Genomic DNA, 25,185 nt, shown 5'->3' with positions numbered 1-25,185 from the left:
TAGTTTCTGGGGTACTTGCCAGGTCCTTATAGCCCGGATTGGCCACTGTTAGAAACAGGATGCTGGGCTTGATGGACCCTTAGTCTGACTCAGTATGGCAGTTCGTTTGTCATTTACTATGTTGCCACTCAAATTTATCATTCAAGGAAAAGGACCTTGAGTCTTTGTGGACAATATGTTGAAATCCTCAGCTGTGTGTGTGGCTGCAGTTAAAAAATCAAATAGAATGTTAAGAATTATTTGGAAAGGAATGGAGAATAAAAGATTATTCTAATGCTTCTACAGATCTATGTTCAGGCCACACCTTAAGTACTATGTGCAGTTCTGATCCTCCCATTTTCAAAACAGTAACAGAATTAGAAAACATACAAAGAAGGGCCACAAAAATTTTTAAAAACTCTCATATGAAGAAAGGACTGACAGGTTAAGGCCCTTCAGCTTGGAGAAGAGAAGAATTAAGGGATATGATAGTTTATAAAATCATGAATAGCTTGGAGCAAGTTAACAGGGAACAGTTATTTACCTTTACAACTAGTATTAATACTAGGAGACATGCCATGAAAGTAACTGGGAGCAGATTTAAAACAAGTTTAAGTTTTTTCAGTCAACAAACAATTAGACAGTGGAATTTGTTGCCAGGGTGCGTAGTCAAGGGCAGTACTATAACTGGGTTTTAAAGAGAGTTTGGAAAAGTTCCTTGAGGAAAGCTTCATTAACAATTATTAACCAGACAGACTTAGGGAATGCCACCTCTTGCAGCTGAGAGAATGAATCATTCAAGTAGAATCTGTTTAGTTTTTCCAAATGAACCAGATTGGCCGTTGTCACACAGGACAACACAATATGGAATTTCTTATTTTCTAGATTGAAGGCCCACACTGCTTTGTAAGCTATGCTCCTGGTACCATCAATCTTATTTAACAGGGTGTACAAGCAGTAAGTCACTGTCTCCATCCCCCACTGCCACCCACCCAGAAACTGAGCCCTTCCCTCCTCTCCCCCACCTCTCATACCTGTAGGACAGGGCTGTTATCGAAATTGTAGGCACTGGGCCGCCCCTCAAGTGTGGAAAAGGCCACATTGCCCCCTGTGAGCGGCGAGATGTCGCTGAACTCATCTGTGCACAGTGCCTGCTGCTCGTCCTCCCCAGTGCGAATAAAGCCACGGTTCAGCTTGTGATACGTGTTCTCGCAGGAGCCGCTGTAGTACTGGTAGGGCACCCAAGGGCCATCCTCCCGTGTGTGTTTGTAGATAGCGAAGCTTTCCGGCCGGCTGGTGTGGAACTTGAGACGCACATATGTGATGTCAAAAGCTTTACCTGTGGGGAAAGAAAGCAAAACATCTACTGATCATCAGGTAATCAACAAAAAAACATGCACTGCCTTCTGCAACCACCAGGACCAAAATGTCTACCTTCTAAGCAGCAATAGGAATGCTGGGTAGAAGATGTGTGGTCATGTAGAGTCACACACGCACTAATGGGCAAATCATCATGCACAATTGCTACATAAGAACATAAGAAATTGCTGTGCTGGGTCAGACCAAGGGTCCATCAAGCCCAACATCCTGTTTCCAACAGAGGTCAAACCAGGCCACAAGAACCTGGCAAAACACCAAGAAGATCCCATGCTACTGATGCAATTAATAGCAGTGGCTAGTCCCTAAGTAAAATTGATTAATAGCAATTAATGGACTTCTCCTCCAAGAACTTATCCAAACCTGTTTTGAACCCAGCTACACTAACTGCACTAACGATATCCTCTGGCAACAAATTCCAGAGCTTTATTGTGCATTGAGTGACAAATAATTTTCTCCGATTAGTCTTAAATGTGCTACTTGCTAACTTCATGGAATGCCCCCTAGTCCTTCTATTATCCGAAAGTATGAATAACTGATTCACATCTAATCGTTCAAGACCTCTCATGATCTTAAAGACCTCTATCATATCCCCCCTCAGTTCTCCAAGCTAAACAGCCCTAACCTCTTCAGCCTTTCCTCATAGGGGAGCTGTTCCATCCCCTTTATCATTTTGGTTGCCCTTCTCTGTACCTTCTCCATTGCAACTATATCTTTTTTGAGATGTGGCGACCAGAATCGTACACAGTATTCAAGATGCGGAGATACCATGAAGCGATATAGAGGCTTTATGACATTTTCCATTTTATTAACCATTCCTTTCCTAATAATTCCTAACATTCTGTTTGCTTTTTTGACTGCTGCAGCACACTGAGCCGATGATCTTAAAGTATTATCCACTGTGATGCCTAGATCTTTTTCCTGGGTGGTAGCTCCTAATATGGAACCTAACATCGTGTAACTCAGCAAGGGTTATTTTTCCCTATATGCAACACCATGCACTTGTCCACATTAAATTTCATCTGCCATTTGGATGCCCAATCTTCCAGTCTTGCAAGGTCCTCCTGTAATGTATCACAATCTGCTTGTGATTTAACTACTCTGAATAATTTTGTATCATCCGCAAATTTGATAACCTCACACTCATCGTATTCCTTTCCAGATCATTTATATATATATATATATATTGAAAAGCACCGGTCCCAATACAGATCCCTGAGGCACTCCACTGTTTACCCTTTTCCACTGAGAAAATTGACCATTTAATCCTACTCTGTTTCCTGTCTTTTAGCCAGTTTGTAATCCACGAAAGGACATCGCCTCCTATCCCATAACTTTTTAGTTGTTTTCTTAGAAGCCTCTCATGAGCTATTACTTAATGGGGCAGGAAAGGGGGGAGGCAAAACAGGGAGGTAGCACAAGAAAGTTCACTACTTAGCAGAAACTACAGAGGAGCAGGTGGAAAGCTTCACTTCAAACTGAAAAAGGATTTCAGGATTTTCAGCTGAGTTTCTACCAAAGAGGGCCTTCTCCTCCCCAACAGAGATGTGCAGAGCACAGCTTTACTCACATACCAGCCAGTTGTTTGAGATACAGTAATCTACCCCAAGGCACAATTAACCAGCCCCCTTCATGACTCACAAACTAGCTGGGGGTTCCCTATCACCTTGCAGGAAATATCTGACTCTTGGATGTCCTGCTACATTCTTGGCTTTAGGATCCAGCATTCCTGCCGGCAGATGTTTTATTTTACAAAATTATGTAATGCGTCTCTGAGGAGCAAAATATGCTGTGAACATTAAAATGTAGGGGTGAAGGGCAAGAGCGAAGAATCCCAGCACAGTCAAGGCTCCCATATGTCGAGGCATTTTGGAACAGGAAACTTGTTTCCCTGTCCTGCTCTTAAAGAAACGTGAAAACATTTCTAACTCAGAACCAAGGTTCTTTCAAAGAATCAGATCAACTCCAGGTGGCACAGGCTCCAGTCTCCTGCAGTGCACCCTCAACCTGCCCACATTTTACAAGTCTGAAGGCAGACCGCACCAGGCCCCTGTACAAACGTACTATGCTTCCCCCCCCCCTAAAAACCAAACACACCAGCAAGGTAGATATTCTAGTCTGCAAATGGAAACGGTCGCTATGTTTAGCCATCGTAGCCTGACTGATGTTCCCCCCCTCCCCTCCCTCCACCACTACCTACCTCCCAGTGCTTCAGCACTACAACCTTTCCTCCCTGCAGCACCCAGAGGCTCTCACTACATTCCAGCATGAACTTACCACTACTTATTTCTAGAGTGCTACTAGATGCATGCAATAGTGAATGTTGTGCATGCAAGCTGGGCTATCACCAACACAAAGTTCCTGGTTAGCATTATAAACAGTTAAACAGCAATACCACGTGAAGGACAATTAAACGCTTACAATGATTTTTTTTGGTCCACAGGACCAGTTGGCTGAGATAAAAGTTCTCAGGGTGATGTGCACAGCTGCACACCAGCTGTTTGCGTTCTACATCCTTGGACAAATTGTACACACACACTCTCTCTCACTAACTGAGAGGTTCTACAACCAAATCATGCCAGATCCCGAGGCAGCCACAGTCACAAATCAGAGACAGAATGACGCAGAACATGTACTAACAAGAAAAGGCTGCTACAAAATGCAAAGCCAGAATTTGTCTAAACTCTTTAAAATTCTCAGCACATAGCACTTTCAAGTCTAAGCTCTGTGCCAAAAAGGCAGGTTTAAAAAGCTCCACGTACACAGTCTATTTACATGGCTGAATGCGTTTGCTGGGGTCTTGGGGTGCTTAGGAGGATGCAAAGCTAAAAGCATTTCAGCAGTGCAAAACCACCCGTGAGGGAATCTTCTGCACACGCAATGCCTGCACAGGTCAAGTGCCCCATCTCAAGAAAAGCTTACAGGGCCCATTGACAAGTGAGTTACATGACCGCAAACAACTTCACCATCACACATCCATGACCTGGACCGCTCGTGTGGTATTCTTGTACTGAAGTTGTAATGCTCTAGGGGCCGTCCTATTCCTACACCCAGCCCCTGTTGCCACACGTTTTCCACTGGTGGTCTACAAGGATAAAAAGGTGAGACCAAGGTTTCTCCCCACCTCCCCTACACCCCCCCCCCCAAAGACCTAAGTAGGGGGTCTCTTCTGTCTCCACTGCACCTGCACCAACTCCATTCCCTCTTGGATTTAAAACAGCAGCAAGTGCAAAACTGAAAGGGTTTTACATTCTCTCGAGCTCCAGCTCCCAATGGAGCAAGCCAGTTCTCGCTGCGTGAGCATTTAGAGCTAGGATCTGAAAGGAAGTCGCACACAAGACCACAAAAAGAACCTGGAAATGGTGCTGGAATTTCACCTTTATAAAAGGAGCTCAGCCCACAGAATCTCCAGTGTTCAAACCGTCCAGTACAGGCTCATCGGAAGCCCTGACAAAAAGATGCCAGGGAAAGACCTTCCGAACTGGGCCGGCCTGGCCCGCTTCCTAGTCCTCACCGTTTCCAGGTCCGTTCTTTCCTCCAGCCTCACACCTTCCAAGGTATTCACCTCAGAAGCAAGTGCTGCTTATCACCTCAGAAGCAAGTGCTGCTTATCATCGTTTCTGTAGTACTACTGGACCAGACGCAGCGCTGTACAGGTACACACAAGGGTCAGTACTCTCCCCACGGAGTTTACAATCTAAGTCAAGACACACAGGTAAGAGAAAGCCGGCCCTCCATGCCAACTGCTTAGGCGATGGACTTTAAATCTCATGCGAGAGAGCACAGAACCGGCGCAAGTCTCCAAAGATCGCAGCCGGCACATTTCCTCTGGGGGGGGCGGGGGGGGAATGCACAGAAGAGTGAGGGTGCTTGGATTCCCAGACAGAAAAAAAAATAAAATAAAGAGGAGGGAAGCAGGAGCCCTTTAATGAGCGTGTGCTAAGATTGTGGGTCTATGGTGCCAGTGGCGGCTCTTGCTCCCTCTCTCCTGCAGGGAAGTGACTCCGCTATTTCCCCTGGTCCTCAATGTGAAGTGCTGAGGAAGCTCATACTCTGGGAGTCCTGCATGCATCAGACAGAGGTTTACAGCTGGAACCAAAGTCCTTGGTTTTTCTGTTTTACAGCTGCCAGACAGTTAATTCCTACAAAGAGGGGGAAAATAAGAAGAGCTTATCTACTGTATTCAGCATCTGTATCAGGAAAATGGCATGCTAGGGACTGTTCAAGAAAACAGACAATGGAAAATGTTATTCCCGTAGCATTAAAAAATAAAAAAAGTCTCCCTTCCCTATCTGGAGGGTTAAAAAACTCCATACTACAAAAGGGCCCTTGTGCAGTCCCCTCCTCGGAACGGAGGGGTAACAAGTGACATCATGAAGGCATCCCTGCCAGCTGGCACCGGCGTTACAAGTGCCGGATTGTGAGCAGACGTAGCCATGCGATCGCTGCAGGCCAGCGCTCCGCCCGCGCTTTTACTGATCTGGCTCTCTCCTTCCTCACACCACAAAGAACCACGGAACAGCGCTCTCTCCTCCACGACGGGCACGGCTCCCCCAAAACACAAGGGGCGGCAAGAGCTCTCGTAGGAGCCCTTGCAGAGGTCTGAACCCTGGTCGTGAGGAGAACGCCTGCCCTGCACAGAGGCTTACCTGCCTCACAGGACTGAACTGTGAGCTTAAGGCTCTGCTCAGACACGCTATTCCCTGTCTGGTATCTAGAGGGACTGCCGGGACACTCCCCTTCCCCCAGTATTTTTAAGAGGAAGGCACCCCGTGAGACCGTGGATGTGGTTCACACCCGCACACAATAGAATCCTTCCCTGCCCACCTCTGTGCAGTGTATGGAGAGTAGCCAAATCCCTTTCCCTCCTTCCTGTGACTTGATGCCAAAGGCCTGAGTGCGCCCCCCGGGCACACCTCTGCTGGAATTCCCTCGAGAGCAGCAGCTGCGGGGGTTGGGCAGGGACAAACGTTCACAGCGAGGGAGGGATATAGCCCCGCCTGTTCCTCACCAGATTCAGGAGCGCTCTTGTTCTATCCAGAAACCGCAATCCTGCCATGGAGGCTCTGACTCCTCGTGGGATGTTGGGAATGAAGGGGCACGCCGGGAGAGGATTCTGTTCCCTACCCTCTCCCAGCATGCCAGAGAGGAAGTCTGTTTTCTCAGTCCTGGGCTCTCCCCACCTACACACTACTCTGACAATATCCTTGCCTCTTCAACTCCTCTGCTGTCAAAGTCTTAGCCTTGAGAAATGTCCCAAACCCGAGGGGAGGGGAAGAGGGGTTGGAGGGGTAGAAGGGAGGGGGGAGGCGCCCTTACGTGTCAACATTCTGAAAGCAGAAATGGAGGATAGAAAAAGTACCAACACGTCTGAGCAGGATGAAGGAAGAGAACACAGCATGGTACAATGAAACACTCAAAACCAGCCAAGAGATGGAGGTGGAGAGAGCAAAAGAATAGAGAGCACCCCATGATGAGCTGAAGTAGTTGCTGAGGGCAGAGTGAGTGTCCCCCATGGTAAACGAAGGAGAAAGCAGGTAAAGCACAGCCCAGCCCACATGGGGCGAGTGTCACACAATCCAGCAAGCAAGCCAGCACAACATGGTACAGTGCAGCCTGCAGGCTGCTCAGGACAGGCCAGACCAGACTGCTGCATGATAAACCAGCGAGAGCTGGCATGGAACAGTACAGGAGAGAGTAACCAGACTAGGATAAAGCAACAAGAAAACATGCACCCGTCAGGACAGGGACCAAGTGTCACGGGATAAAACCAGCAAGAAAGCAAGCACAGCGGCCAGAGAACAACCTGAGAGCATGTGTGTACATACTGACATGAGACTGCTCAAGGCAGACACAGGGGGGGCCCGTGTCGTCCATTTACAAAACCAGAAACCTAAAGAGCGGACTGGAGCACAAAGAAAATCATCCTGATGGTGCCTAGGACAGGTTCCACAGACCTGTCAGCGACTCAGGGAGTCTCCTCACCCCCAGCTCAGTCCACTGCTCCCCCTCTCAGCAGTAACCTGGAATTAGTGCATACTGCTCCTCCTGAAAATAGCAGGGGCTCCTTGCTCCGAGTTAAAGTAGGGGTGAGTGGTTTAAGAATCTGGTGGGATTTAGCCTGTCCCTGTAACACAATAAAACTGGACATCTGGATTCCCACTGTCCCATCAGCTCACACATTCTTCCTGCGGTAGCAAACAAAGGCTTGTATTGATTTGATGGTGAGCGTAGGTGGCCATTGACAGCAGCAAACTGGGAAATGCATTACACACACTGGCGTCCCCTGCAGGCAGATCTGGAATCAGCAAGGGACGAAGCTGAACCCCAAAAAAACCAAACAAACTGGATTCAGAACTCATCAGAAACCTATTTTAACAAAAGATGTTTAAAAAATAGCTTTCAGCTTTTTATTTATTAACCGGTTTGAAAATATTTAAGAAATAAGGGGAACACTCACTTTAGATTAAGTGTTTATTTTGCTGTAGGTTACACAGCCACATTGCATTAAGACCTTAAGTTTTAAAAATAACTTTTCAGGGAAGTTTCAGATGGCACCTCAAAAACACAGGAAACACCTGCAGGACTCTGAGCCCCAAACTGAGCAGCAAAAAACTAACTCACTGAAAGAATAGTGGCAGGTGACAGAATATTCTCCCAAAACTGTGCTGGTGTTCCCTATCTTCCATTTGGGGGTTAATGCTTTGCCTCATCGGCCTTAGGATGTGTGACTGCACTTTGCTTTGCCACCTCTGTTTAAGAAGCTGTGTATAAAAATCTTTAAATAAAGGGAAGGGGGGTTGTTTTATATATTTTTTTTAATTATAGTTTATTTTTCTACTTCACTTGCACACATGAAGTTTTTATTAAATATGTAACAGAACAGAGCAGGAGGAGACAGGCATGGGCTAGAGCCAGCGAACGATAAAGTGAGAGTGGGTGCATCCAGCACCATCGTGTCTCCTTTTACGCACTCTCTTACCCCCACCCCCACCCTGTTTGAGCACTGTACAATTCCTGAAAAATTGCTATTTATTCTCCATGGATGGGAATACATACGAGGCACGCCTGGATTAATTAAAACTTTAACCGCCTCCTCAATCCAGAATGCGCACCCATTTTCTCAAATGGATTTCCTCTTACATAAAACTCCTTAGTAGCCCATTGATTAAGATGAACTGGGCTGCATTCTTTTTATTTGGATGGACCACATTGCTGCAAGTATTTCTTTTGTTTGGATAATTTTCTAAAGGTTGTGTAAACGCGTCCTTTTTTTTGAGGACTTGAAGTGAAAACAGGACATTTTTTCCTTTTCAATTTTTGGTGTCTTGCTACGTTGAGTTTTTTTGGGTTTTTTTTTTAATTATTCTCTTCGAGATTTAATGTCTTGATTTGAATTGCATAAATGAAAAGTAAAAAAAAACCAAACCAAAAACCATCCTGGGTAGCTTGCTGCCCGTGGACAGATTTCACACTGCGTTGGTTGGAGTGCACACCACACCTAGGGGCCAATGCAGTATTATTCGCAGAAAGCGGGCGCTGACTTTTAAGCGCCCGCTTTCTTAACGCACGCATGGCGCTCGCAAGAGGGGGCACCATGCAATACGCAAATTAAGGGGTCGCGACCCCACGGTTACCAGCGGTCTTGCCAGTTATGAACACAGATGCCGATAAACTATGTCGGTTTTCATTACTGCAGCCGGCCGGTTATGAAAACCAACACCGAGCATATCAGCGTCGGTCTTCAAAGCGACCGACAAGATTTTTTTCTTTTTTTTTTTTAACTTTTAAAAAAAAAAAATACAGAAAAGCATTTTTTTCTGCTTTTCTGTACTTTTTTTTTCAGTGCTCGCAGCTATTTATGCCTGCTCCAGGCAGGCGTTAATAGCTGAGCGATAAATGTGCGTCTGAGACACACATTTATTTTTTTGCATTTGGAGTGAATTAGTAATATCGTTCATCACATGCAAATGCATTTGAATGAGGCTAACATTCACTCTGCGTCGGATGCGCATTAAATAGGCGCTAATCCCCCTATTGCATTAGGGGGGTGGATTAGCGTCTATTTAACTCGCATCTGACAGCGGACTAAACAGTGCACTCGGCTGAGTCACTGTATTGCATCGGCCCCCTAGGTCATAAGACCCACTGCCACAGACAAGCTGCACAAGCCAGAAACAGCAGCAAGAGAGGCAAGAGTTACTCCTGGAGGAATTCTGCACAAGAACATTTACAATTCTGTGCACATTTTTTTTTTAATTCTGCAAAATTCTGCATATTTGTCAAAACACCACCACAATAATTGTTTTTGAATAATTTCCAGTGCAATGCAGAAATAAAGTTATTAAAAAAAAATCCAGAAGTGCTGTAAAATTACATAAAGCTTGATCCCCCAGCTCTCTTCTCTCCATGACTCAGACTAGCCAGACTTCCCCTCAACTCTCTTTGCTGACCCTTCCAGGTTCAATCTCCCCACCCACCCGCCTCTTTCCCAGGTTCAGCCCCTCATCTCTCTCTTCCTACCATTTATCTGCCATCATACACTATGTTACCCTTCCAGGTTCCCCACTTTCCTCCCTCTTTCTCCAGTTTCAACCCTCCACAGCTCTCAGACAATCAACCTCCTCCTCCTAGGTTCAACCCCACTCCACAGCTCGCTCTGCTTCCCTCTCCTTCCCCATCCCAGGTTCAAAACACTTCTCTCTCTCATCCCCCTCCAGTTTGCTTTCTCATCTTCCCTACCATCCTGCAGTTCTCTCGCTCTTCTACCTGCTGTTGGCCTCAGGTTCCAGGATAGTTAAGAAAACAAACACAAACTTGTGAGCAGGCCAAGCTTGGAAGAGCTGTCAGCATCAGGGCTTGCGGCAGTAAGCGTGTGTCGGGCTGCAGGGAATTGGGGAAGGGGCGGAATATGCCAAAATGGTAACATCTGGTGAAATGTAGGGAATGGGAAGGCTGCTGCCAGGCCAATTGGCTGTTTGCTGCTGCAGGGGAAAGGAAGGAAGAGGCACCCACACTGAGAAGCAGCACACAGCAGTTAAATTAAACAGCCACAACTGCAGCTGGGCACCGAAGGAGACCACCTTCTTCCTCTTCAACCCCCGCAGGACTGATATAGTCTCCTTTCTCCTGTTCCGGTCAGTCAGTGCTGGCAAATTTAATGACAGCTGCTTTCTCTTCCACCCACTAAAATGTGTGCTAAGTGTCAAATTCTGCCCGGGTGGCGAATTCTGCACATATTCTTCCACAGTTGCACAGATTTCCCTCAGGAGTAAAATGTGAAGCACTAAACTGGTTAACAAAGAGACAGAGCCACCCCTGACTTTGTTTTTCCTTATATTGGCTTATGACACATGTATGTACAAGGGTAATTAAACCTGAGTGATAAATAAGGTATTTAGAAACTCATCACAATACAGGTGTTCTGTATTAAAACAAATTTACAAATGGCTGCTAACCTGAGTAACAACTGTGGTGCCTTGATCTTAAGGCAGACCATCTGGAAGCTCAAGGCTTGTCCCATTTGCCTTCAGCTTTAAAAAAAAAAAAAAAAAAAAAAGTTGACAACTGAAGAGAGAAATTGTCTGTTTTAAAAAGCCTCTCCAACTTTGTGGCATCCAGAATATCTGCCCCCACTCCCACAGAGGATTCAGAAACTCATGAATAAATGGATTACAATGGGCTCAGGAAGGATAAGACTTGTGACAAGAAGTCACCCAGTCTCACAAATGATACCCATACAAAACTACGTTTCTGCACTAGAAAATGAAGATGCTCCAGAAACTGAGGGTATTACCTGAATAGAAGCACACTCAATGCACACAGAAACCGCATAATGCCATCAAGCATCAAAACAGAACACCCCCTCTTCTGAGAGACAATTTAGAAGCGCAAAATACTAATCAGCCTAACAATAAAGCTCCATCTGCTGCGAGACTATAATCAGAGGCACTGACTTGGGGACTCAGTTTGAGGGACACACAATAGTAAAATACCTTCCAGGATCCTCAGCTGGCAGAAACACAAACCAGATTGTCAATACCATTAAGGAAAATAGTAAGGAATATAAAACTGATGTGATCACCCATTTGGGAACAAATGACCTTGCTAGAAAAACAGCATCCAAGAAGTAAACAGAGATTTCCAGAATCAAGGAAGCAGCTTGGGTACATGGCACAGACTATTGCCTTTTCAGAAGAGTTACCTGTTCATGGAAAGGGAAGGGTAAGGTAAAAGGTCATATAGACAACGTCAATACATGGCTCAAAATCTGGTGGAAAGGAGGAGGATTTGGATTAATTGGGGCAGTATATAAAATGCTAAGACTATACCATAAAGATGGCAACATATACAAATACAGGAAGTGGGTGGAGAAAAGAACAAAATTAGTCCACTTTTAGAGAAAGCATACAAAAGATACCAGGGAAGAACAGCAAGCCAAGGGAGAAAAGCTGGAAAGCTGTGTGCACAAATGCTTGCAGTTTCAGCAACTAAATTTCAGATTTAGAGGTCCACATTGGCTATTTTAGCTATCACGAGACATGGTTCAGCGAGTGCCATGAATAGCATATGGACATTTCAGTCTATAACCTGTTGAGGAAGGCTTTTCACCCAACTACCACGAGACTTCACATAAATATCCTTCGCTGAGACGCCTCGGGTTAGTCATTACTATACTTCACGACGCACCGCAGGTAAGACAGATTTAAGTTTATTCATCGGGTCGGGTCTCGACATTGCATCTTGGTCTGTTTAAAATTCTCCACACGGTAATAAGCTTGAGAAGTGGTTGAAGGTGTGGCAGCTGGGATTGAAGGTCAGGAAGTAAAGTGCAGAGTCATGCATCTGAGGTGCAGAAATCCAAAGGGGAGAGACTGATGTGCCCAGACTGGAAGACTGTCCTCTGCTGATAGTGTCTGACGATCTGAAAGCAACAAAGCAATGTAACAAGGCAGTGGCTAAAGCCAGAGGGATGTTGGGCTGTATAAAGATAATTAAACCACAATTTTGAACCCTCCAGATCGATATATTGAACAAATATATAATGTTCCAAACCCAAATGTTAGGTGACAATTCAAGCAACATATAATTGAATGTATGTATAGAAAAATTTTTTTTGGAAAAGAGAGGAACGTTTCATATATCGCTATCATAAATCCCCACAAGGGCTAATATGATTGTGGTTATAATCATAAACGGACCTCCCCCATCCGATATTTTTCTTGAACAAAATAATATCACCAAGTGTAAACCTTTCTGGTGTTTTTTGTGATTTTTATGAAATCTTCAATATTAACAACGGTGAAAAAAATCACTCCATGAATCATGAGAATATTAGAGAATGAATGTCCCGGTGAGATTGTAATGATCCCAAAAGGTGTTTGTAAATGCTTAACTCACTTCAAAAAGACCTCTCTGGCATAAAGAAAATATAAAAAGGCTTAAACTCTAAGCTCTTTCAACATCCCGACTTATCTGATGTTATCAATGGATGACCGACGCAGCTACGTTTCAAGTCCGTCCAGGGACCTTTCATCAGGGAATTCGTCCTCCTTCGATCCTCGGTCGGTGGGTGTTGAGATGTTGCCTGATTTTTTCTATACATACATTCAATTATATGCTGTTTGAATTGTGTCACCTAACATTTGGGTTCGGAACATTATATATTTGTTCAATATATCGATCTGGAGGGTTCAAAATTGTGGTTTAATTATCTTGTTAGGAATCCTTCATAAATAATTTGGTGCCTCTTCTTCAGTTTTGGGCTGTATAAAGAGACATAACCAGCAGGATAAAAGGATCCGAAAATGTCTCTGTAGAGGTTGTTAATGAGGACTCATCTGGAGTACTGTGTTCAGTTCTAGAGACCGTATCTCAAAAAGGACAGATAGGATGGACATGGTCCAGAGAAATATGACCAAAATGGTGTGGGGTCTGCACTAAAAAAGCTATGAGATGAGACTGGAACTTAAACTTGTATACCCAGAAGGAGAGGAGAGAAGACAAGGGGGATGATACAGACTTTTAAATACCTGAAAGGTATTAATAAACTAGAATCAACACTTTTTTGATGGAAAGAAAACTAGAACAAGGGGTCAAATATGAAGCTCCAAGACTGTAGAGTCGAGACTAACATCAGGAAGTATTTTTTCAGAAAAAGGCATGCCCTCCTGGAAGGAGGTTGTAAGGCCAAAGACAGTAATGGAATTCCAGAGGGCATGGGATAAACACAGAGGACGCTCAGTGGCTAAAGGATGGAAATGAAGAGAAAGGATAACCCATGCTGACTGGGGTAACCTGCGCAGAGTGGCAACTACCCTAAGAAAAAAAAATTAAAAAATAAAAATAAAAAGCTTGCTGGGCAGACTAGATGGACCACTTGGGTCTTTTTCTGCCTTCTGTGTTATTATGCCAATTTATGCACCACTTTGGCAACACATGTAAAATTATCTGAATCTCTAAGTAAGGGACACAATGCCACACAGTATATGGGTGTCAAAACAGACCCAGTGACAAACTCCTGGAAGAAATTACTTGGCATATACTATGCCCTTTCATCAAATGCTCACAGTAAATTTTGCAATTTCAAAAATGCTATTGTTCTACATATTTTACAGAGAACTGATTAGAAGTAGTTTCTTTTGGAAGTCAAATTGCTCAAGAGGCTCTTTACTCTTCTCAAAATCAAAAGGCAGAATGGATGTTCAGAGCAAATACAGAGAAGATAACTATGCACTTCACAGTCTCGACCTTCCTGACCTCAGCCTCCAGAACTCTCATTTTTGGCAATCCTTTCTTCCGCTTGACTGTTTGCCGTCTTGATTACGAAGAAAGTAATCAAGATGGCAAAACATCAAGTGGAAGAAAGGATTGCCAAAGAGGTAAAGTGAGGTGACAAAACATTTTTCAGATACATCAAAGAAAGGAGAAAAGTTCAAAGTGGTATAGTGAAATTGAAAGGTGAAAAGGATCAATGTGTTGAAAGAAATGAAGAATGGCAGAAATATTAAATGAATACTTCAGTTCGGTGTTCACTAAAGAGGATCCTGGAGAAGGACAGTAGCTAGTTAACAAGAAACTGGAGGGGAGTGGAGTAGATGTAATGCCATTTACAGAAGAGAATGTATGGGAAGAGCTGGGGGAAACTGAAAGTGAACAAAGCCATGGGGCCTGATGAGGTTCATCCCAGGAAACTGAGGGAGCTCAGATGTGCTGGAGGGTCTGCTGTGTGACCTGTTCAATAGATCCCTAGAAACGGGAGTGGTGCCGAGTAATTGGAGAAGAGCGGTGGTGGTCGCACTTCACAAGAGTAGGAACAGAGAGGAGGCTGGAAACTACAGGTCGGTTAGCCTCACCTCGGTGGTGGGAAACGTAATTGAGTCGATGCTGGAAGGAAGAATAGTGAACTATCTACAGTCAGAAGAATTGTTGGACCAGAGGCAGCATGGATTTACCAGGGGAAGGTCCTGTCAGACAAATCTGACTTTTTTGTGTGGGTGACTAGGGAATTGGATTGAGGAAGAGCGCTCAATGTCATCTACTTGGATTTCAGCAAAGCTTTTGATACGGTACCGCACAGGCGGCTTGTGAATAAAATGAGAAGCTTAGGAGTGAGTGCCGAGGTGGTGGCCTGGATTGCAAACTGGTTGATGGACAGAAGACAATGTGTGATGGTAAATGGAACTTACTCTGAAGAGAGAGCAGTGTTAAGCGGAGTGCCACAAGGATCAGTGTTAGGACCGGTCCTGTTCAATATCTTTGTGAGAGACATTGCAGACTGGATAGAAAGTAAGGTTTGTCTTTTTGCGGATGACACTAAGATCTGCAACAGAGTGGACACGCCGGAAGGAGTGGAGAGAATGAGACGGGATTTAAGGAAGCTGGAAGAGTGGTCGAAGATATGGCAGCTGAGATTCAATGCCAAGAAGTACAGAGTCATGCATATGGGGTGTGGAAATCTGAAAGAACTGTATTCGATAGGGGGAGAAGGGCTGATGTGCACGGAGCAGGAGAGAGACCTTGGGGGTGATAGTGTCTAACGATCTGAAGTTGGCGAAACAATGTGACAAGACGATAGCTAAATCCAGAAGAATGCTGGGTTGCATAGAGAGAGGAATATCGAGAAAGAAAAGGGAAGTGATTATCCCCTTGTACAGGTCCTTGGTGAGGCCTCACCTGGAGTACTGTGCTCAGTTCTGGAGCCCGTATCTCCGAAGGGAGAGAGACAGGATGGAGGCGGTCCAGAGAAGGGCGACCAAAAAGGTGGATGTATTCATCCAATGACTTATGAGGAAAGATTGAAGAATCTAAATATGTACACCCTGGAAGAAAGGAGGAGCAGGGGTGATATGATACAGACTTTCAGATACTTGAAAGGTTTTAATGATCCAAAGTCAACAACAAACCTTTTCCTTTGGGAAAAAAAAAATCAGCAGAACCAGGGGTCATGATTTAAAATTCCAGGGAGGAAGACTCAGAACCAATGTCAGGAAGTATTTCTTCACGGAGAGGGTGATGGATGCCTGGAACGCCCTTCTGGAGGAAGTGGTGAAGACCAAAACTGTGAAGGATTTCAAAGGGGCGTGGGATAAACACTGTGGATCCATAAAGTCTAGAGCATGGAAATGAAGAGAAGAGGCATGGGGGTGGCTTGCAGGAATGACAGCTACTACTTGGTGATTAATACTCTTATTCAATAAACATACACACGGTTAATGCGACTCCAACATTGCTCTATGCTTCAACGGCAAGAGGAAATGAGAAAAAAAGGATTTGCATTCACAAAAAAGCGAGGGAGTAGCTTGCTTGTTGCGGCAGTTACTACCCCCAAACCAAATAAGACTGATACTTCACTTTCAATGCATATCCAGCATATCTTTCTGCTTCAACGGCAGGGTGAGAATGAAGAAAAGAGGATTTATATTTGGACAACAACCAACAAGGACTGAATTGCATAGTCTGAGTAAACAAATAAGCATGGGTGTAGCTTGCTTGTTATGGTGGTTACTACCCCAAATCAATTAAGCTTGATACTTCACTTAGATGCAGCTCCAGCACTGCTCTCTACATCAATGGCAGGGGTGGAAGGTAACTAGAACCAAAAAGTTTCTAATAAGGGCCAAGAGTAACAGATAAGTATGAGAAAAAAAATAAGTGTGAAAGCTTGCTGGGCAGACTGGATGGGCCGTTTGGTCTTCTTCTGCCATCATTTCTATGTTTCTATGAGTTTTTGGTGATAAGCAAGGTCGTTCACTATCAGTCTAAAATGATTTATATCAATAAAGTCTTGGGCATGTTAAACTGATTTTACCCTAATTTCAAACACACAATGGAAGGCCCTTGATGCTTTCCAGTTTCCTCTCCCCCAGGAGACTGACAGTGGGTCATTCACAGGAATGCAGCAAAAAGATAAGAGAGCAGCATGCACATCCATGCTGCAGCCATGACTTCATAACAGCATCCACAAGGAAGAAAAACGTTACTTGTGGAAGAGTTGCTGCTGAAGCTGAACTGGGAGGGAGGGCACCCTGTTGAGAGGAAGGGGAGAAGAAAGAAGGGGGCCCTAAGAAGAGGCAAAGACAAAGGACAGGGTGAAGGGGAGGATGCAAGGCATTCTGGCAAGAGGAGACAGAGAAGAAAGGAAAATAAGAAACTGGTGGCATCTTACAAACTAATCGATTTATTGAGGCATAAGCTTTTGAAGACAAGTTGGGGGAGAAAAGAGCAAAGGGAAAAGTGAAAATAAGGGAGATGCTGAAGAGAGAGGGGAAAGAAAAAGGAGATATGCTGGTAGAAGAGGTCATTAAAGTGTTCATCTAGCCCTGGCAACAGAATTTGAAAGTGCTTTGCATAATATTTGGTAATCCCTGCTCTAGGGATCCTAATCTCTCTCTTTAATGTCCTGGCTTCTGTTCACCAAAAATAAACTTATAATTACCCAAAGCTACTGTCACTTCTGGAGGAACTGTGAAGGTAAGAAATAATGACCAAGTTACAGTTTTGAAAACATCTTCAATGAATATGGCTCTCAAGTGAGCCACTGAGGTAGCCATGGATCTTACTTGAATCTTAAGAGTCTGGTGGATGCAACTGTTGCTAGCATTACTTCAGGAGGTAGAATTCAAAGAAGAGCACCTATCTTCAGGACTTTTGAATCTAGCCACCAAAGGAAAGACATTCTTATCACTGCATTTACTACAAGGGTTTGAAACAGTTGTTTATACTGGGCGAAGAGTTCCCACTGGAGAACTCTCATGTTGAAGTAGGTCATGGGGAATACATAAACTGTTGCTGCCATGTGCTTGAGGACAATCTAAGTTGAGCCAAGACTTGATTCCGCTTTAGTAACTTCTAGATCAATGTTTGAAGATAAAACAGCTGATCTGAAAGGAGGAATGCACTCCAATAAGTCTATATCCATGCTCGGATTTCTAGGTAGGAAGTAGGTTTGACTTGGCAAAGTTGATTATGAACCCTAGTGACTGAAGGAGCTGGATAGTCTTCTACATGGAATCTCAACACCCCTGCTTGGGAAGGTCCTGTCATCAATCTGTAGTCCAGGTAAGGAAAGACAATCCCCTGGCAATGAAGGTTTGCCACTGCTACTGCTAGCCATTTAATAAAGACTCAGGGCCACTGAGAGCCCAAAAGGAAGAACCTTGTATTGGTAGTGATAAGAATCCACCATGAATCTGAAGTATTTACAATGAAACTGATGGATGGCTATATGAGCATATGTATCTTTCAGATCCAGAGTGCACATCCAATCTCCTGCTAGAATGAAGAACGATATAGTGTAGAGGGAGTTCATTTTGAATTTCTCCCATAACAGGATCTTGTTCAGTCTTCATAAATCTACAGTGGGTTTCAGCTCCTAGACTTCTTGGGGTTAAGAAAATAGCAAAAAGTAAAGCCCCTCACTATGGTCTTTGGGAAGGACAGGCAGGCTCTATCACTTGCTAGCTGAGAAGAGTCTCCACCTCAAGATGGAGCTGGGTTGAGACAGATCCAGATTGAAGGGTAAACATTGGTGCAGTACTGGAGAGCAGGAAAAGCACAAACAGACTCCACAATTTTGAGGGCCTAAGAGACCCTGGTGACCTTCCACCCCTCTGAGGAAAACACGAATCCTACCCTCTACCAAAGAGGGAGTAGCCTGAGGGTCGAGTTTAATCAAAACTAGGTCCAGGCTTAGGATCTCTCTCACATGGACATCTGCAGACCAGAAACTGATGCAGCAGTGCTGGTGGGGCACAATACCATTGAAATTGACATTAGGGGCATCTCTGGAAGGAGGAGTCTTAAAAGCAAAGTAAGGCAGTCTAGAGGAAAAAAGCTGATCAGTTCTAGTCAATAAGGACTGAATGGCCACATGTTCCTTAATCTGGGAGACAATTTCATAAACCTTATCCCCAAAGGGACTGCCACCTGAACATGGGACATTGGCCAACTTGTCGTGAATGTCCTGAGGCAAGCTGCTAGCTCTGAACCAGGCCACCTGGCATGCTCCAATGACTGCCGCAGACATCTTGCTACAGTGTCAAACGCTACATATACTGACTGCAGGAGATAGTTTTCATGTTCTTTTAACTCCCTGTTGAGGCATTCTACCATAGGCTTCAGCTTGTCGATGCAGTTGTGAAAATCGTACCATGTATAGTTGGTGGATTGCAATGCAAGTATTGAGCATCAAGTTCTGATCAACTTTTTTTCCCCAAAACTTAATAGCCTAAGGTCCTTACCCAGAGGGGTATAGGAGAAGGTTCTAGTCTTTTCAGCTTGTTTTAGCACAGACTCCACTGCCACTGGCTGGTGTGGTAGTTGAATTATACCCAAAACAGGACCCTGCTGAACTCTGCATTTAAGGTCCAGGTTCCTGGCTACTGGGAGGCAGGAGGCTGGACTCTCCCTTAGATTTATGTGCAAATCCTGCAGGATCAAATGAATTGGGATTGCTGCAACTTCGGAAGGTGTTTCCAGAATCCAAAGTAGTCCGAAGACCTTGGCACAGGGATCTTTGTCCCTATGGACACAGGCTCCAATCGCCTTGCCCAGCTAGGTCCAATAATTTAGATTGCAAGACATCTTCTGGTCTAGCAAGACAAATAAGGGGTTTGAGAGGATCCTTGATAGTCTCAGAGGTAAATATTCCTGGGACATGCTCCAGATGCTTATGTCACATGCTCCATCCTCAGACTGGCTAAAATCCTCCATGGAGAGGGATGGTGAGCCCCAGCTGGTGATGATTAGATCCCATCATTGGTACCTTTCATGGAAGCTCCCAAGGCGTGAAGGCAAGGAGAATTCCCCCTCACTCCCAGAAACATATCAGACATTCTGGAAAGGAGAGGCTTAAGTGTGCCCTCCTTGTCACTGGCCCCCAACAAGATGAAGAAAGTCTTCACCCACTCAACCACATGGTCTGTGGACTGTACAGTCCTTTGACCTGGAGTCTGGGAAGACATTCTCTTTCTGGCTTATCTGCACTGGTGGCCCAAGAGAGACAAGAGGCACAATGGAGCATATCAGATCAGGAGTCTCCAAATTAAGCCCACAATCAAGGAGGTGAAACAGAGATAAGGACACCAATATAACAAGAGGTAACTATTAGTAGCACGTTTTGGTTTCCTGCTTCTACACCTCTGCCCTGACTTAATAGGTGCCCTTTATGTCTCTCTTTTCCAGTTTAAGTCCTGCTGGCCACCAGCACCTCAGGGTTCAAGCTGAGGGGAAGGTGGCTGGTACAGGCAGAAGAATACCCAATTCTTGTTCTGTCCAAGCCACTCATCAATGTCCAGCCCCATTCTTGTCCCTGGGATGTAACATACCAGCAGTACGCCATGACAGCATCACGCGCTGATGGTGCCGGGGAGCAAAGGACTGATTAAGCCCTGCCTGCGGACCAAGAAAAAGCTCACGCAGGGATAAAAACAGCACACAGGGTTTTACCTGGGGAAAAGACTAGATGGGACTTTAAGAGAGAGTTATTTTGGCAAGAGGCAGCAGTAGCACAAGATGTTTTACATTTTCAAACATACATACAACTGTTTTCCCTCAGGAAAAAAAGCACAGATCTGCAGACAATTTTCCAGGGGTAATTTTCTGAAGTACCAAGTATGCTCAGACTTTCCCCTTTGAGAATCTGTGAAAAGCCCATGGGAAAAACTATTCACAGACTTTCCACCAATGTGGGTAATTTGAAAATTGCCATATATAGTTATATTTAATACACCCACAATACCATTTCTTCATCCAACTACCAAAAGTCCTCATAAAACCAGGAGCAGAACAGGACACTGTTGCCTTGAGGCATGGACTACAGATTCTTTGGTCTGATTAGTTCCCCTTGTGTTCATAGCAAACAATCTTATCTTTCTCATATCATGACCTTCTCTCTTCTCTGAGAAAATACTACAGAATTATACTGACATATACTACAAAGGGAATTATCCCATCTCCTGACCTTACTATCCCCTCCGGACATCTCAGCATTCTTCCTTTTAAGTCATTCATTCATGTTTTTCTTTCAAATCTGAGGCTGAACAGAATTGACCATCATTGTGCTGACTCCAAAGGAAAAAAGAAAATCTTTAATTATACCCACTGCATGCCTTGGACACACAAACAACAACAAAATATTCTAAACATTATGGGGTTTTTTTGTTTGGTTTTTTTTAATGAGGGACAACCTGTATAGCCCTACCCTGCCAAATATCAAAAGAAGTAACACACCCCCAGAGCAAGGGACAAATAAAAAAGTCATAAAATTAATCAACACTTTATTCAAAAAATGAACAGACACTCAGAGAAAATATTCTAAATTTCTATTCAAAATGCCTCTCATCCTCAGAGGCTGCAGATCTCATGAACACACAAAGTCCTGGTTTACCAAACTCTAGACATTGTCAGTGGTTACAAATTTTTTTATTTTCACTTTAATAAAGATTTGCGTTTTTTATAACACAACTTGCACTAAAACAGGATCTCACACACACCTTGTAACTGGAAATACACAAAAACCATTCCTGGGGGAAATGCCAAGCCCATGAAGTTTGCCACATGAAACTACATGGCAGCCTCTGGAACAGGAAAAAGATCACTGAGTTATAGATGGGCGACTCGAATAAAGTCACAGCTTGCACTCTAGGAAAGCAGTTTAGTCCTCCAGTTTTCTTCTCCAACCTCCAGACTACTGGAATCAACCCTGTACGTTTTTTAGATCTTATTTCCTCATACTAATCTACTTTCACCTCTTGTTAGGTCAGAATGGAGTTGCAGAGTGAGTAAGATAAAACATCCTCTGCCTTGTCAACCTTCTGGAAAACAGCCCTTCTACTTTAACACCCCCCCCCCCCAGATTCCCTCTGCCTCTCAAAATTAAAGCCATTTCAAGACGAAGAGCCTTAGAGAGTGGACCATGAAATACAAGCCACAAGGCCTGGGAACTGAAAGCTAAAACTTCTCTCCCATGACTCCAAGTGACCTTAGGCACTTCCTTTTCTCATGCCTCAGTTTACCCAGCTGTAACTGAACATAAGAATGGGCAGGCTGGGTCAGACCAATGGTCAACCTAGACCAGCATCTGATAGTAGCCCCAGAGCTGTAAAATGAAAACTAGAGTTCATCTAAATGCTCCTTGTAGATCTATAAAAGAATGAAGCCACTTGGCCTCCAACCAATCTCTAACTGGGTAAGATCATCATTCTCTTTCTTTTAGAAGAAGTCATGCATTTCTTGCACTAAAAATTGGTGGGCAGGCTTGCCAAGTTAGTACCTGCTTCTGAATACTCCTTCCAGAGGTTGGCTGTGTTAGTTTGTAGAAGCAAAAATGACACAAGAGGCTGATGGAATCTTGAAGATTAGAGGTAGGCAACTGCGGTCCTGGAGTGCCAGTCAGGATGCCCGCAATAAAAAGCATGAAATACATCTGTAAACAATGGACGCAGTGCATGCAAACATTTCTCATACATATTCATTGTGGACAACCTGGAAACCAGACCTATTTATTTATTTATTTTATCTAACATTTCTTATATACCAACATTCGTTAATAACATCACATCGGTTTCCATAGAACATAAATGCAGTGACAATGGCTTTACAGTCAAACTGATTTTGAACTGGGGAGGAGAGATACTAAGCAACAGGTCGTAAAAACTAACAGGGTCTAGGAAGGGGGTGCTATATTTAAAAAGGGGGATATTACAATAATCTTCTATAACTTATGTACAATCAATAAATGTGTGATATTAAAGAAGTTGGTAACATACAAGGAAAGTAAGATGGATAAAATTATAATACATTAGTCGGCATCATTAGACATAAAAGTGGGAGAAATTACATTTTATAGTTAATTCTGCAGGATTAGAAATGGAAAGGTAGAAACATATTACTGAAGGGAGAATATACATTATACATTTAAATCAGTGGGTTGAGAGAATTTGCTTGGAACAGGATGAGAAGGAGGGGAAGAGGAATGTGCAGTTGAGGAGGTCTCAGGAGTAAGCTTGCTTGAACATCATAAGAACATGCCATACTGGGTCAGACCAAGGGTCCATCAAGCCCAGCATCCTGTCTCCAACAGTGGCCAATCCAGGCCATAAGAATCTGGCAAGTACCCAAAAACTAAGTCTATTTCATGTTACAGTTGCTAGTAATAGCAGTGGCTATTTTCTAAGTCAACTTAATAGCAGGTAATAGACTTCTCCTCCAAGAGCTTATCCAATCCTTTTTTAAACACAGCTATACTAACTGCACTAACCACATCCTCTGGCAACAAATTCCAGAGTTTAATTGTGTGTTGAGTAAAAAAGAACTTTCTCCGATTAGTTTAAATGTGCCACATACTAACTTCATGTAATACCCCCTAGTCTTTCTATTATCCGAAAGAGTAAATAACCAGGTTTTTAGTTTCTGCTTAAATTTTTTTGGACAGAGTTCTTGGTATAAGTTGGTTGGCATGGAATTCCACAGCGCAGGTCCTGCTATGGATAGTGAGCATTCCTTGGTGGAAGTGAGTTGAGTGAGTTTGGGGGAGGGTGTTTGTAAAGTGGCAAGATACTGCATTCAGGTGGGTCTGGTGGAGGAGCGAAACCACAAGGAGTCGTTGAACCAGTGCATATTTGGGTTGTGGATGGCTTTGTCTATGAGTGAGTGTCTTGAAGTGGACCCTGGAGGCTATGGGAAGCCAGTGGAGTTGTTTAAGAATAGGGGTGATATGCTCTTTTGTTCTGGTGCTTGTCAAAATGCGTGCTGTGGCATTTTGTAGCAGTTGTAGGGGGGCAATAGAGTTTTTAGGAAGGCCTAGGAGTAAGGCGTTTGCGTAGTCTAAATTTGGACAGAATGAGGGACTGCAATACTGATCAGAAGTCACTGAGGTGGAGGGGGAGGCTTTAGTTTTTTGTTTTTAGTGTGTGCAGCTTGAAGTAGCAATCTCTCAAGGTGGAATTAATGAATTTTTTAAAGTTAAATTCAGTGTCAATGGTAACGCCTAAGTCCCGTACTTGTTGTGAGACTGAAGGAAGGGAGGGCAGTGTATTTGTGGCACTCCAGGACCAGAATTGCCTACTGCTGCTGTAGACTAACAGATTCATTGAGGAATAAGCTTTCGAAAATGAGTCCACTTTGTCAGATGCATGTGAAGCAGTGGACTCTTGTCCTTAAAAGAGCATGCATCGATAAATCTATTAGTCTACAAAGCAAGTTTGTTTGCCTGTAAATAGGATTCTCTGTAGACAGCAGGATGAATTAGCCATGACATTTGGGTGACATCATCTGACAGTGCCATAGAGACTCATCTCCCCAAGCTTAGTAAATGTTTACTGAGCATGTGCGATGGTTCCCATGCTGCCTCTTGAGCCCCTCTGTCAATTTCAGAGCTTAATGAACTTTAGTGAGGTAGTTGACTATCCAGGGAGGCAGTCTGGCAATAAGGGCTAATTCATGGAGGTAAGCAAACTTGCTTTCTCCATCAACAAGAAGGATTAAATTAGCCAGGAGGTGTGGAGAGTGCCAAGTTCAAGATTGCTCCGTGTAGCACTTATTGCACAAGCAACCTAGCCCCATCACTGAAAAGTGGACTATACAGGGTGAACAGGCTGCACAAAACTACTTGATCATTTCTTGACATGCTCTCCAGACAATAGTAGCATGTGAATAGGGGCAGCTCAAGGCAATCTTCTGCCTGAGACAAAGGATGAAATGGCACCCCCTCCCCCATGGGGCGGCACAGGGGAAATCACTAAGAAGGCCAAGGCAGGGGGGGAGGGTCCCTCTTGGAGTCTGGCCCTTTCGGTGATTTGTAATGCTCTGGAAAGAGGGGCTGCAAGAATCAGGATCCCAAAAGGAATGGCAGATACATCACCACTGACATTTTCTAGGAAACTGGCAACTCTGCCACACTCCTGGGAACTATTTTATTTATATTCTGCCTTTCAGCCATTTCAAAGCAGATGACATTCAGGTATTGAATGTACCCGTGAGCCCCAGAGGGCTCACAATCTAAGTTTGTACCTGAGGCAATGGTGACGTGACTTGCCCAAGGTCGCAAGGAGTGGCAGTAAGATTTGAACTCTGGTTTCCTTTGTTCACAGCCTTAACCACTACTCCTCTATTCCCTATCGCCTGCCTCCCACACTTCCGCGGGGGATCTGCCCCCTGGGGATGAGAGAGGTTGGTGAATGGTGGGAGTGTGTGCGCACGCTCTTAGGGCCGATTTAAGGGTATTAGATGCCCTAAACAAACCTTACAGTCTTTCATTTCCCCTTTCCTCCCCTCCTCACCGAATTCAAAATTATGCATTCTTTTCCATTTTAAAATGTATTAACTACT

The 25,185-nt window shown here is 44.2% G+C and overlaps 1 protein-coding gene across 1 annotated transcript in view; it reads right to left on the bottom strand.

Moving 5' to 3' along the window:
- LAMC1 (laminin subunit gamma 1) overlaps nt 1–25,185 on the bottom strand; it is a 367,470-nt gene that overhangs the window by 164,248 nt on the left and 178,037 nt on the right. Inside the window, exon 2 of the mRNA XM_029618808.1 lies at nt 1,014–1,318. Within this exon, the coding sequence (XP_029474668.1) occupies nt 1,014–1,318 (305 nt within the window). The remainder of the gene's footprint in view (nt 1–1,013; nt 1,319–25,185) is intronic.

This window comes from Rhinatrema bivittatum, chromosome 10, assembly GCF_901001135.1.
Source record: "Rhinatrema bivittatum chromosome 10, aRhiBiv1.1, whole genome shotgun sequence".
In the NCBI taxonomy this organism is placed as follows: Eukaryota; Metazoa; Chordata; class Amphibia; order Gymnophiona; family Rhinatrematidae; genus Rhinatrema; species Rhinatrema bivittatum.
Note: the sequence above shows the minus strand (reverse complement) of the source record. Positions and strands in the feature narration are given on the sequence as shown.